The 15503-nt window shown below is 33.5% G+C and overlaps 1 protein-coding gene across 1 annotated transcript in view; it reads left to right on the top strand.

Annotated features, from left to right (window-relative positions):
• LOC149908250 (uncharacterized) overlaps positions 1-15503 on the top strand; it is a 34280-nt gene that overhangs the window by 17603 nt on the left and 1174 nt on the right. The window contains exons 2-11 of the mRNA XM_090101679.1: positions 7612-7770; positions 8282-8444; positions 9449-9570; positions 9975-10219; positions 10672-10820; positions 11481-11634; positions 11989-12269; positions 13379-13506; positions 14386-14423; positions 15213-15328. Coding sequence (XP_089957805.1) covers positions 7612-7770; positions 8282-8444; positions 9449-9570; positions 9975-10219; positions 10672-10820; positions 11481-11634; positions 11989-12269; positions 13379-13506; positions 14386-14423; positions 15213-15328 — 1555 coding nt within the window. The remainder of the gene's footprint in view (positions 1-7611; positions 7771-8281; positions 8445-9448; positions 9571-9974; positions 10220-10671; positions 10821-11480; positions 11635-11988; positions 12270-13378; positions 13507-14385; positions 14424-15212; positions 15329-15503) is intronic.

A 15503-nucleotide genomic window follows, 5' to 3' on the forward strand; every position in this document is an offset into this window, starting at 1 on the left:
CTATATTTATGAGGTCGCTCGTAGTCTCGGTTTTTTTTATTTTGGGTATGTTTCGAATCTCAATTGTAGAACATTTCAAATGTCTCTCAATTGATTCCATTTTAGTTTCAAGTTCATAAATGTGTTTTGTTTTTTCCTGGTTTTCTTTTTGTAATACAGAGATAGATTGCATCATCTCATCATATTTATCACTAATAAATTTTACACTTGAATGTAAGTCTTTATATTCATTACGAAGCTCATTTAAGTTTGTTAATATAGCCTCTATTTTGTTATCTTGAGATTCCTTCCAATTGTTTAAACTACTAAGAATGTCTGCTTTAAAAGCCTGCAATTCCTCTTTAAGATCTTGATCATGTTTCCGTTTATTACCACGCGTAGTTATGTTGGTAGGGAAATCACGAATGCTATTGTCATCTCTGCACGTAGAAATATTAGGTGCTGATCCGCCATGTGGTAAAATTTCAAAGGGCTCCAAAGTCGACCCAGATGGTGGAGGGGAAATTTGTTAGGAATTAGGATAGCACTTGGTGTTCACGTGCATATTATACAATGGTGAAAGAATTTTTGAAATCTGTCCAACTGTTCCGCGTTTCCCAGACTATCGCGTCCAAACAAACTCTTTCAGTGTTATTACAAAAAAGTTAAGCGCATGTTGAACACGTGTTTAAAAAATTGTCTATTACAAAACCGTGTTTAACCCCTGATTAGTGTTAGACACTGTTTAAACACTGTTTAAATTTAGACACGACTCAACGCTTGTCTAAAGTCCTATTTAACCTCAAAGTTACAGTTAAATAATTAAATCTGTGAGAGTGTGAGCTAGTAAATGATTAAAAACATCAATAACAATTGATCTAGGCTTGTTTGATTTTATTGATGATATTGATATACAAGATTTAGATTACATGGATAATTTTGGAGACAGTCAAGTGAATAGATATAATACACAAATAGATCCTTTTGAAACTTTTGATGATCTTAGGTTCAAAAGGATAACTAGATTTAGCAAAGGTTATGTAAATCGAATCTATACATATAATAAATCTGTAGAAGGGTCAATTCTGTACATTGAAAATATTGAAAAAATAAATAGCAGAGGGTGTTACTGGATCGATACCAAACCCAAATATGTGATTAAAAATTTTTTTGTTTGTCTGTCTGTCTGTATGTGAAGGCATCACGTGAAAACTAACGGTTCAATTTCAATGAAACTTGGTATAATTATACCTTATTACCCTGGGCATAAAATAGAATACTTTTTATCCCGGAAAAATGCGTAGAAAAAAAATAAATCTTAATTTTTCCGCGCGCACGGAGTCGCGGGCGGAAGCTAGTATACAATATAATAAAAGAAGATTTCCCTTACGATGCTCGCGGTCAAACTATAGATCAACAAGCACGTTCCATTCCTTCGAACTGTTGTTTGTTACATAATTTTCATTGTTCCAAAACTTATAACAGCGTATTCAATAAAATAGTACAAATATTCGCAGAATACAAGCATAATACACTATCCAAATATATAATAAGACTATTTAAACGATTTAAGCATATTTTTCTGCATAGGATCACGTAACTGATTTACTTAAAAAGGAATGTTATGGAATGAACTGCAGACATTTGAACGAAAGTTTTGTAGTGTTGCTATTTTAAAATAACATTTGGCTGCCTAACGATGTTTTAGCTAATCAAAAGATAAACACTGTTTTGTAATAGAGAAAGTTAGACACATCTTTAGACAGAGTTTAAAGCTCTAAATGCTGTTTAACTAAACATGTGTTTAGACATTGTTTAAGATCTTTTTTGTAATAACATTTTGTAATAACAATTTTATTTTTTTCGTTAATATTTATGTTTTCTATAGATTTTCAACTTTATTTAAACGCGAAAATTTATAGATTTCTATATCTAGAAAATTTAAACAAAGTATTTTTTTTTAACTTAACATACTTAATTCTGTGCAAATAAAAAAAATACTTTTTAAATACACAAATATTCTATAAAAGTAGTAAGTATGTTTTTGCCGGAAATATATGTAAGTATAATATACCTAATATACATAAGGTTTTTAAATGGTCTTTATTTTATGTATTTTTATTTTTTTATACATGTTATATTTATTTATTGATACCCAGTAAATATATTAATTTAAAATAACAATTAATATAAGTGCATAGTTATGTACTTCCAATTTTATAAGCGAAGCGATTTCTTCCGCGAGAAGTTGTTTATCCAGACTGTGTGTTTTAACTAATTGCTGTTACGTTACCAAGTATCAAATATTAACACATTGTAAATATAAGTAAACAATCATCCATCATCATCATCATCATCATCAATCAATATAATTTATGTATAATACCTTTACTATAATATAATATTAATATTGTAAAACTGAAGAGTTTGTTTGTTTGTTTGAACGCGCTAATCAGGAACTACTGTTATGATTTGAAATATTCTTTCGGTGTTAGATAGCCCATTTATCGAGGAAGGCTATCTCGCTAAGACCAACAGGAGCGGAGCACTGCGGCCTGCGGGTGAAACCGCGGCACATTATATTATGTAATGGCAACAATTTGATACATAAAAAAATTGAGACATTTTAGTTATACAGGGTGTCCCAAAAAGTAGCGATGAACGGAAGCTGAGAGGTAGAGGACCTAGAGCGCTATTCGAATTGCCCCCATGTATGTTATGCGATTTTTCGTATTTTCGGAGTTATGACGATTTTTTCAAATTTTCTATCGCTAATTAATCTATCGCTGAGTACGATGAGATTTCTTTTATGGTGACGTGAATTATTGTATTGGCCAATTCAGTATGGTAACATTTACTATCGTTAGTTCTTCGAATGGAATAAAATAAAGAATTAAACGCCAAGAAAGATAAAAATACCCAGTATGTTCACAACTTCTTAAATATTATAAAGTAATTAGCTTCCGCCCGGGGCTTCGCCCGCGTGGTGTTTTGATAAAAGGTAGCCTATGTTCTTTCTCAGGGTCTAAAGGTTGTCTGTGCCAAATTTCATCAAAATCGGTTGAGAGGTTTAAGCGGCAAAGCGTAACAGACAGACAGACAAACAGAGTTACTTTCGCATACAGAACATAACAATTAATACGACCACAAAGAATATTCACTGATGAAAAATCGTTGAATGTCTTATTCATAAAAAATTATAGCACATTTAAAGGCTTGCGGTATGTTAAAAAAATCTACACAAAAACATAAACAGTAATTTTTACGTGAAATATAAGTACCATCACAATCAATAAATAGTATTTAACAAAGTTACTTTCTCTGTCTCTATGTATGCTTAAATCTTTGAAAATACGCTACGGATTTTAATGCGTTTTTTTTAATAGATGGGCCCTTCTCCCATTACGATTTACGATACTTCTAGAATACGATACTCGAGTTGAATACTAGTTAGATATTTGCTCGCAACCCGATGCTCGCATATTAAGCGACTGTAAAATGACTAAATTCATCATTATTGTGCCTCGTTTTTGTGGACGGATGTTATGTCGAGCGATTCCAGTGACGACATAAGAGTAGGAAGTACTGGATTCATCCATATATTGAAAGAAACATAAATTGTAGAGTTTTTGTAGCCGCACGAGGGCTATAGAGTTATCAAGAGGAAGTTTTCAGTTTATAACTTCTACTAGGTTTTAGACAAAGCAGGTGTCGCGTCGCCGCGGGTGGAAAGCTAAGGTCCAGTCGTGGAGCAGGAAGAATTTCGTACAATGACCTCTTTACCTACTAACAGTGGTCACAAACATTTTTGAATGAAGTGCAGTTTACATGAAATAATAAGAGGAGAAAATGTTTTTTTACTAACTTATTAAATAAATATCCTTTATTCATTTACAATACTTATTGGTTACATTTTAATTTTTTCAATAACCAATTGAGCCCCAAGCGGCCCGATTGGTCCCAGACGCTATAGATTTTCTATTGTGTCTGAGGTTCCGGGGCCTGAGTTATCCACGATATATTATACGATACGTTTTGTCGTGACTCAAGGTCAATAAAAAAACCACATACAATCAAGAACAAACCTTACGCTCTCAGGTTAAAGGTTTACAATCCCTGAGGACGGCGGTCATTGCACCTGTGCGAGCAAGACACATTATATTTACGCGGGAGTGACAGTGACAGGTAATAACAGGTTAATGTAGGAAATTCTTCCTATTTCGCGAATCGCGTCCGGACTTTAGTTCATATATAAAAAATAGTTCAAAATTATTTCATGAACTTAGGATATGAAGTTAAATTGTTGATTAAGTTACACTTAATCCATACTTAAATGTTTCAGAGCTTTACACGCGAACGTGCTTTGAATATTAATTACGTATTCTTCATAAATTTACAATTTCTAAGTAACTTACGTAAGTATTAACTACAGTAAACAACTAATTTTACTCATAAGACAAGTAATTGCAGAATCAGAATTTATTATAAGAGATAACAGACATAATGTTATATATATGCAAATGCAGGAACTTCTAAATTTGTTTCGGCTTTACAAAATTTTTATATTTGGATTCAAATGGAGCTTTTCATATACATAAATATTCAAAACTTATAAATCGTTGCTTTGTACAATACTGATGAACTAATTTGAATGAAATTATTTAATTAAATACTTCGAATTATTCGAATCGAATATGAAAAAAAAAAATGATACAGCTGTAAGTTGCGTGTAATTTGTAGAAAGTAGAAACTAATATATTTTTCTTCTTTAGAAAATTGAATTAAATTTTATTTTAATGCTTTTCTTTTTCTCCTCGATCACAAATGTATAGAAAAAAATATAAAAATACTTTTAGTGGATAATATTTATTAAAATCATAGTTATAATTCTTTAATCAATAAATACCCTATATATTAATTGGGTCGGTCCTAGTCGATTTGACATGTAGATTGTATGTTCCAATTTGAACATAATGCAAACTGCAAAGAATCTTTGAAATAATACGCGAAAAATTGCCAGTTATATATTTTGTCGAAAGCCTTTTGAAAGTCAAGATAAGAGTCGTCCACCTGTTTTCGTACAGGAATGTATTAATATAAGTTCCAAAATTTAAATGATTAGATACAGACCGCTTAATCTGAACCCGTGCTGACAATCAAGTAATCTGATACGATTATTTACTAGTATCGCAAATAATTTTCCCAATGTGACAGATAAGAATGCGATTGAGAGAACAGCAATTGGTCAGTGATTTGTTACGTAACAATGATTAGCTATCTTAATATCTTAGATAGCAATATAATCTAAAGATGTCTGGTACTGATGTGACACGAGAAACTTTCCATACGGTGGAATGAACATTATTTTGCATAAATAAATAATACAAGAATGGTAGACCTGCACCGCCCGACCTCGTCAAGGGGACGCCCTTGCGCATGTCCCTACCAGGGTGAACCTTCTGTTCACATACGCGTTCGCGCTAAGATGTAGCAGCCCTTCTTATAACACCGAGAAACAGCACAAAAAGACCACCTGGACTGGCAGATGAAAGTGGTTTTATTCGGTTTAAGCTGTTGGAACTAAGTTCCTTTTCGCGCGTTGTGAAAGGGGGCTAGACGGAAAAAATTCTTACGAAAAGTTGTCACGATACTTTTTGCTAGAGTTGTAAGCCGTGCGGCGTGCGCGTGGTTCTCTGTCTGCCACTCTCTTACTTAACACTTCGTTCCATCCGGATGTCCCTTGACTTCGCTCAAGTTTTTTTGGTATATCTCTTTAGATACTTATTAATTAATACTAACATACAAAAAACGATTACTTTCTGAATAAAAATGATTCCCACTTTCATATACATTGCAAAGTATCTTATAAAAATACTTTACTAAAGTAATCTGCAAATTAACGCAGTACCTATTTTATCCTACAAAAGCCTACAAGTTAGGACTTATACTGTAAGTCAGAATTCGTTTTTAGTTTAAATGTCTAATTCGTATTATAATCTAAGTCTAATTTATATTAACAATACAACATTGTCGAGTTTTAATCGTTTTTATCTGTTTCTCTACCACCCCTAACAAAGTGACAACATTATATTGCTCGACGACTTATGTCAAAACAAAAGATAGATGACGTTATCAAATCATCGACAGAATATTTTGTCTACAAAACCGATTTTATCAAATTTTGACGTATTTATGAGGAATATTTGTCGTCGTTTTTGAGGGCCAGTTAAGATTACGTTGTTTTTTTTATGGATAATGAACAATCTTATAGATTGTAATAACGCAATTTAATGACTACAATAATCTTATAATAATATTTAAAACATAAAGTACCTACTATGAAATCATGTAGAATAGTTACTAGTATATTATGTATATTTTTCTGAATTCATTAAAAATAAATTTTGGTTTAAAAACCAATATTACGTGTAGAAAATATTAAATTATTTAGCTTATGATTTGGTTTATTTAAGGGTTGTTTAAATTCCTAAATAGTAATAGGAAAAAATGTATCTCTCTCGCAACTCTACATCCTAAATTCCATGAACTAAACGACGAATAATGTGTCGACAGTCCGTCCGCGTCGTGCATAAGAATATCGGCAAATTTTGTCTCTCTTGCGCGGGATATGCCGTGGCGTGCATGCATGGAATCTGAATGTGTCTTTGGTTGTCATGTTTTTAGACTTGTTTTTAGATTACCTTATAGATAAAATTCGATGTAAAAAATAGGTTTATTTTTTTGCTGTCCGCTCGATAGCAAATACTTTTACGAAACGAAGGAGACTTATATACCAAAAAAATAATTTTTTGGATCATTGTTCCTAAAATTATTAATAAATTATTGTAGTTACCCAGGTGTTTTAATTTTAATTGCAATGTATACAGTAATTATATCTGATTTTGGTGAATTCAATGTCTGAATGAATTGGAGGTCCTATAGAATTGCAAAAATATGATTTAAAAAATCAAAGCAGTAATCAGTAGGGAAAGAAAATAAATAAAATTTCATGGAGATAATTAATATTCCTGGAGAGCCTCTGTATATCTTTAGACAACTCTATAATATTATATGAATTTCATTGAAACAAAATTATAATATTTTTGTTTTGCTTTAAAAAAATTTACTTAGTTAGTTGTATGTATAAGGAGAAACGACACAGAGTTCCTCTAGTTTAAGAGTCAGCGTACATATTTTTGTAAAGTTAATGTTTTTGGCAAATAAAGATTTGTTTGTATTGTTTTAATCGTGAAGAGGACAAAAAGGATTTTGAAAAGAAAATAGAGAATAGTTCCTGAAATAAGTACGTTCCAACGAACAAACTCTTCAGCTTCATACCATAAGTGTAGTAAGTATATGTAGATTATATAGATACTAGATTTCCGCCCGCGGCTTCGCCCGCGTTTGCATAGGAAAACCCGCATAGTTCCCGTTCCCGTGGGATTTCCGGGATAATAACTATCCTATGTGTTAATCCAAGTTACCCTTTATATGTGTGCTAAATTTCATTGTAATCGGTTCAGTAGTTTTTACGTGAAAGAGTAACAAACATCCATACATCCATACATCCATACATCCTTACAAATTAATATAAAAATTTGATATTAGATTTAACATTTTAAAATCTGCCAGGCAATGGGCTCTACAACATCCTACTGGTGGCGACCTGCGGGCTCATCCTCCTGGGCATCGGAGTGGACCTATTCGGCTTCAGCCTGGTGGTGGTGGCCGCTTGCGACCTGGACATCAACACCACGCAGAAGGGGATACTCACCTCGCTGCCTTTTATTGGTGAGATGTGGTGGAACTGTTGTATTGTACCTACTACCTTTTTGTCGCCATACAGTAATCAGATTAAAAAAAAGTGAAGTCCCGTGTCCCCAAGTGGGGTAAGGGGCAGATGCATTATCCATACATCTGTTTCACTGATCGATTTTCTTTAGGGACAAGTAGGTGATCAGCCTTATGTGTCCTGATGTTCAGACCGAGACGTTTTTTTGACATAAAAACCAGTTTATTCATTATTTATCCAGTACAAGAATGACACCTTTATAATTGACTGAACGGTTGGTATTGGTCCTGCCTTCCAAGCCAGAGGTCGTGGGTTCGAATCCCACATGGGCCAAATATTTGTATAAATATTTGTTGTGACATAGCTGATGTTTGCTCTGTGTCTGGGTGTTAAATTATTGATATAAGTATTTATTTAAAATTATATATGTAAGTATGTTTATCAGCAGATCGTGCCGTGTGTGAAAATTGTCCTGAAATATTTATTTATTATTTATATCAATGTTTTCAGGCATCCTCATAGTCTCCTACCCGTGGGGCTACATCTCGGACACAAAGGGTCGACGTTACACGCTAAAAATATCCGTGCAAGTCGCATTCGTGCTGTCCTGTCTCGCCAGCCTCGCTCCCAACTGGATATTCTTGGGAGTGATCAAGTTTCTTTCTGTTTGCTTGTAAGTATAGATCATTAATTTATTTAATCAGGCATTATAGACATTTTATACAATTTCAATTACACAACAATTTGCTAATTAAATAGATAACGATATTATTTAATACAATGGATTTAATCGTTTAAATATGAGGATATTATGACTTCTTACTTTTTCGCGTAAAAACTTATCAACGAACCAAACGAGACTTCCTAAACAGATGATCTCGCAAGCAAAACCGGTTTCCTAGCTATTATGAAACTAATGTTCCTCTTGTATATATGTATTTAGTTACACTTGACACGAGTATCCGCGCTCATTACAACAGATCAACGAAACAGGTCAAATTAATTCGTACGCGTCTGTTACAATATTGTAAACATAATTGATAATGTCCAGACTCCAGAAGACTGTTAATACGAAAATATTTTAATTAGACTGTTTACGAGGTTTGGCTGAGTGTTTTGTATGGTCTGAGTATTCAATCGAGTGATCTAAGTGAGTTTTAAGGGCCATTTTTTCGGAGCAATGTAAATTTATACTATGACCATCTATCCTATCAACTACGTCATAAAGAAAATAACCGTTGTAATCTTAATTAAAATTAATGGTCAATTCACAATAATTATAAGCCCGTTAAACTCCTAATATAAGTTAGTAAGAATAAGAGAATTTTAGCTAAGTCCTGAATTCCATTCCGGCTTCAGACTATTAAAAGTCAATGCTTGTTGGGATGTAAGTGATTTCCGAATCATTCATCATCATCAAGAATTTTCATTAACAATGTAGCTGCGCTTCGCGGTTACACCCGCATGGCTCCGCTCCTGTTGGTCTTAGCGTAATGATATATAGCCTCGATAAATGGGCTATTGAGATTCGCGCTTTCAAACAAACAAACAAACTCTTCAGCTTTATAATATTAGTATAGATTAGGACGATTCAACAGAAGATAATTTCTAGTATAGTTTAAAATAACTGTGTATGCTTGAACACAGTTACAAAAGATAAAAATGATCCATTTTCAGTTCTTGTGCAGCAAATTCAGCAACGTACACCCTGGTCGGCGAGTCATGTATGCAACGAGTGAGAGGGAAATACGTGTTGATTATAACGTGTCTGCTGATCCTTTCTCCAGGATTTGCTGCAGGTAAGGTTATTTTAATATAGGTTTTATAAAATAGTAACAGAAGTTCGTATGAGGTCAAAATTAGAACATAATTAGAAGTTCTTATGATTGAGGACTGAGGAGTGTTTAATCTAGATTTGCTCCAAGTAAGTTGGTTTGAAAAATAGTATAGTAGAATAAGAAAATGGTAACCTAAATTGAGGAGTAATGTAATTGTTTAAAATACAATTGAGTCTACACTAAACTTTGTTAATTAATTTAAAAGTAAATTAATTGATGAAGAACATTAATTCTTGTAAATAATATAGTCTAGGAAACCACTTAATTGAGGGATGTATGCAGGAAATATTTTGTTTATAGCTATCAAATTTTATAGGAGTAGGTAAGTAAAAAAGCAATACTATAATTTCATTTTTTTATTTCAGTTCTAGCCTATCCAACGCTCAAACTGACCTTCAACGTTGATATCCCCTTATTAGGGATTACATTTACCCCCTGGAGATTCTTAAACATTGTCCTGGCATTACCAGCTGGATTAGGTGGTGTTGCCATATGCTTTTTCCACGAATCTCCCAAATTTCTGGCAAGCTGCGGTAGAAAGAAGGAAGCTGTACATGTACTGAAATCTATTTATTCTATCAACAACGGTCGGAATAAACACGATGAACAGGTAACTATGAATTTACTGGATTCCAATTTAACCCATTGACCACCGAGCGCCCCGACCGGGGCGCGACACAATAGATTATCTATTGTGTCTGTGATTCCGGGGACTGATGGATTAAATTAATAAAGAAAATGGTCTGTATTTTTTTCCCATAAAAAAAATACATTTTTGTTTAAATGAATTTGAAATTTGCGATAACTTAAGTACATGTTTTAGATCTTCGATTTTAAGTCTGTTAATTCTGTCTACGTAGGCAGGTATATTGTGAAGATTCTATCTCCTATCCTCCTATCCTATATAGCATCCATGCAAATATTTTTAATACGTACTGAAATAATACCTGTATAATTTTTGATTCCAATTGCACGCACAGACATGTATTGTTCCAAAGCAAGTTATTAAAACATGCAAAGGATCAACCATGTTCTCTGTTGAATAATTTGATAATCTTTCAGCTCGCCAACATGATGCTAGAAGCGCCGGTGATAAAGAAGCACAAGTCCCTCTTCCACGCCATGCACGAGCAGAGCGCGCCGCTATTCAGACTCCCGCTGCTCTGGAGGACCCTGCAGCTGTTCTTCATTGTCTTCGTTGTGTATATTACGTAAGTCAGTTTTAGGGTCGGTATATGTTTTACTGCGACCAGTGCTCCGTACGGGGCTCGATCAAACATTATTGCATACTTTTTGTATAAAGTGATTCATACCTCGGGGCACGTCTTTGAAATTTATATGGATGTTATTTCATATCTTTCTTGGCTCCGGCACGGTGTGGCAAGAATCATGCTTTATGTTCATTCAATTGGATGAGATGCTAGATATATTTTGTGATCTCTTGAGTTCTGGGTTCTCTATATAGCTTAATCTAAATATCTAATGGCTACATCTACTATCACAAACGCGTAGACGTGACAGGTTTATTTGTACAGGTATACCCGCACAGGTAGACCGTCATGTGTGTGGGAATAGATATGGATAAAAAGGTTTATATTCTATATTATATATTACTAGCTTACCGCCCGCGGCTTCGCCCGCTTTGTCTAAAACCTAATAAATTATACACTAAAACCTTCCTCTTGAATCACTCTATCTATTAAAAAAAACCGCATCAAAATCCGTTACGTAGTTTTAAAGATTTAAGCATGCAAAGGGACATAGGGACATAGGGACAGAGAAAGCGACTTTGTTTTATACTATGTAGTGATTAAGAATGTGTTATATTAAGTTGAAGACAATGAGTTCTAATGAAATTATATATTTTACAGCAATAACAGCTTCCTAGTCTGGCTTCCATTTATCCTCAATGTGGTGCGAGCCTCAATGAATTCCGCCACTGAATTTACGGACCTCTGCCAACTGATCTCTACCAAGAGTAGTGTACCTGTAAATGGTACTAGTTTCGACAATGCTACATCTTCAGTAAGTTTATTACAACAGTTTAATATATTTTGTTTGTATTCGTTGAAATGCATGATGATAAAAAGATCGATGGTTAATGAGATTTTTTTATATTCTTTAAATAATTTCAATTATAAAGCATTTGAATGCTATAAAACGAAATATCAAATAAGATCGACCTTTTTTACGTTATTTGGTAGTTTAATCAAAAAATCTTGTTAAGCCTAAAATAATAAAACATGCTAGTTTGGCACCTTATGCAGAATATACTGCAATATACTGCAATTTTTTTATCCAAAACTGTCTTGAAATCATTCAAACATACGCAAAAATCGACAGTAACCTACGATTCTTACCCATAACCTTATATTTCAGGAACCAATTTGCCTCGGCTACGTAGAAAATAACACGATAATCACGCTAGCGATGTCCCAATGTACCTTCGCATTCCTAAACTTTATAATTTCCTACCTGATGCCCTGGAGAAAGGTCGTGCTTCTTACCATACTCTTCCTATCTGCGCTCAGTGGTCTGCTAATTAATATCATGCCAGAACCTGTATCTGCTGTTATATTTGTTATGGCATTTACTGGTACGAATTTGGGAATGGGTATTCTGGCGTCGTATTTTGTGGATTTGTATCCTACGTCTTGTAGGTGAGTTGCTTGTTTACCTTTTACCGATTACGTTAGATGGATATCGAAGATCGCTTAAAGTCCAGTCGCGGAGCAGGAAGAATTTCGTACAATGAATTTCGTAAACCTCTTTACCTACTGACAGTGGTCACAAACATTTTTGAATGAAGTGCAGTTTACATGAAATATTTAGAGGAGAAAATATTTTTTACTAATTTATGTATTAAATAATATGATTATGATAAATGTCCTTTGAATAAAGGTTAAAAATTAAAATGTAACTAATAAGTATTGTAAATATTCATTTGATGATAAATGAATATTTACAATACTTATTAGTTACATTTTATTTTTTTCAATAACCACGATATATTATAAGATTATACGATACGTTTTGTCGTGACTCAAGGTCAATAAAAAAACCACATGCAATCAAGAACAAACCTTACGCTCTCAGGTTAAAGTTGTGGTTAAAGTTTTACAATCCCTGAGGACGGCGGTCATTGCATTTGTGCGAGCAAGACACATTATTATTTAATTACGCGGGAGTGACAGTGACAGGTAATAACAGGTTAATGTACGAAATTCTTCCTATTTCGCGTCCGGACTTTAGAGGCACTTTAAAAATTTGATTGATTATTATTATTAGTACCTAATGAAGTTTTTGGGTTGTTTTGGGTTGTTTAAAAATTGATAGTTTTATCTGTCTGTCTTTTCTCTAAAATATCAAAAACTACTGCACCGACTTTTATTCCGTCCCACTAGTTGCGTGGTTCTTGAGAAAGCTTAAGCATCTGTTTAATTTGTTGTAAATATATTTTATACACATTTATAAAATTTCGTTTACCACGTCTAAAGGAAGGAAGACTAAAAGAAGAATAACTAAAATAAAAATACCTTTAGTTTATGCTCTATTCAATATTACATTATGGTTCTAATTATAATACTACTAGTGGTCCGCCCCAGCTTCGCCCGTGTTACCTACATGTTTAAACTATCCTATCTCTCAAGTTGGATCGAACTGCACATGGTGTGTGAATTTTATTATAATCGGTTAAGTGGTTTAGGAGTCCATTGAGGACAAACATTGTGACACGAGATTTATATATATTAAGAATAAACATTTTCAGAGGAATGGCGACATGCCTTAGCATCATGGTGGGCAGAACCAGCGCGTTCATTGGTATCAACCTGATTGGCAACGTCATATTCACTCATTGCCACTTCACTTTCTACTTCTGCTCTGTGCTGGTGTTCAGTAAGTAAAATCAGCTCTAAAAATAAGTTTTCCAAAAGATTAGCTTTTAATTCACTTTTAAATTAGTTATGTACACGCTAGAAGAGTAATTCAGGATTAAAAAAAGTTTAAATTTATTTCTTTTTCATAACTTTTTTAAAAGCTTTTATACTTGATAAAGAAGAAAGAAAGAAAAAACACTTATTTATACACGGAGCAATTATAAAAATACAAAATAAAATAAAAAGAACATAAAACTAAATGTATAAAATGGAATGTCCACTCAGTTATAATATGAGAATCTAAAAACAAGAACTATGAATCTAAAAGAATCTATGAAGAAGAGATGATTTTGCTATATTTTTTAAGATTTATACAGGATGTCCCACTATTGGTATACTAAGCGCGAAGGGACTTGCAGTCTTACATACACTGATCACGTAAAAAATACTTAAACAACAAAATTACGTCAAAAATTGTTTGCTAAATTATTCCTGAAAATCCATGTTTTCTTCTCTAGCTTCGCGCAGCCGGCATATACCGTTTCTCTAATGTGAGCATTTTGTCTATGAAAAAATAATCTTAAACGAGAGCTCACGTGCTGGTGGCAAAGTTGGGCGGGTTGCTTGTTATGGGTATACACATGGAGTTTTAAGAATTCATCTATTTGAAAAAAATGCGTCTGGAATTTTATAAGTATTTTTTACGTACTCAGCGTATGCAAAACTATAACCTCCTTTGAGCTTAGTATACCAACAGTGGGACATCCTGTATATCTCAATCTATTAACTTTACACTTTACTAGTATACGAAGTTATGTATTATCGCATAATTTGTTATTAATTATTAGTGTTACGAAATTTTTACAATAACTGCTAATATCCTTATTATTCTTTTCAGGTAGCGTGGTTGTAGCATGGTTCCTTCCATCGGATAAGGTTAAACAGCCGCTTGTTTAAACCCTTATTTTATTTCTTAAATAGTTACTATAATAGAATCTCTAGAATAAGATTATTTGCAATAAAAGATGCCAATAAAAGATCTGCCAAGCCATTAATATTTGTAATAAAAGATGCCATTAAAAGATCTGCCAAGCCATTAATATTTGTAATAAAAGATGCCATTAAAAGATCTGCCAAGCCATTAATATTTGTAATAAAAGATGCCATTAAAAGATCTGCCAAGCCATTGTTATTTGTAATAAAAGATGCCATTAAAAGATCTGCCTTGTTTTAGAAGCAAATATATATTTGAAAGTTTTGTTTCAAACAAAATTTGCTATAATACAGTATTAAAAGAATATCAATGTTATTACTAATACCAGTTTATGACCATTTTATGCTTGTTATTAAATATGAATATAGATTATGTGCTGTAGAAACTTGATGTCTATTATGAGTGTAACAAGAATTATTATTAAAAAAACAAAATACCCGACTGCACACTAAAAAAAGAGTAAAACAACTTTATCCCGTGGGACTTTTAGGATAAAATGTATCCTATGACACTCCCGTAATCAAGACAAATCTAACGATACCTCATACATCAAAACCCATCAAGCCGTTTAGGCTACAGGTGGTCACAAAGGAAAAGACATACATACATACTTACATACACTCGAAAAACATTACCCTCCTTCTTTGGCAGTCGGGTAAAAAAACTGCTCATCACGGTGCAGTTACATCAAACGAGTGAATTCTAACCCCACTATGTCAAATTCTTTTAAGGCCGCCATTCACACACCGCAACCCGAGCCCGAAGCTGTACCAATGCGTGGAAAAATCTGTCATCGCCCACACACTACACGAGCGCCGAGTTGCAATCCAGACGACTGTGAACATTGGTGAGCCTTGCACGTCTACCCTACCATGGTACCGATGCTTTCAAAACGCTTAAAAGTGGCTCTAGTAGTCGGTGCAATACTTTTTACACAGAAAAAATAAATAAAATGCGCGTGTGGGCAAAGGAATGGCTGAAACAACGAACAAAATATACACTTATGAAATTATTAACAAAAT

The sequence above is a fragment of the Colias eurytheme genome, chromosome 5 (genome assembly GCF_061535395.1).
Source record: "Colias eurytheme isolate Ceu_HAF_F1 chromosome 5, ilColEury1 Martin Lab GWU primary, whole genome shotgun sequence".
In the NCBI taxonomy this organism is placed as follows: Eukaryota; Metazoa; Arthropoda; class Insecta; order Lepidoptera; family Pieridae; genus Colias; species Colias eurytheme.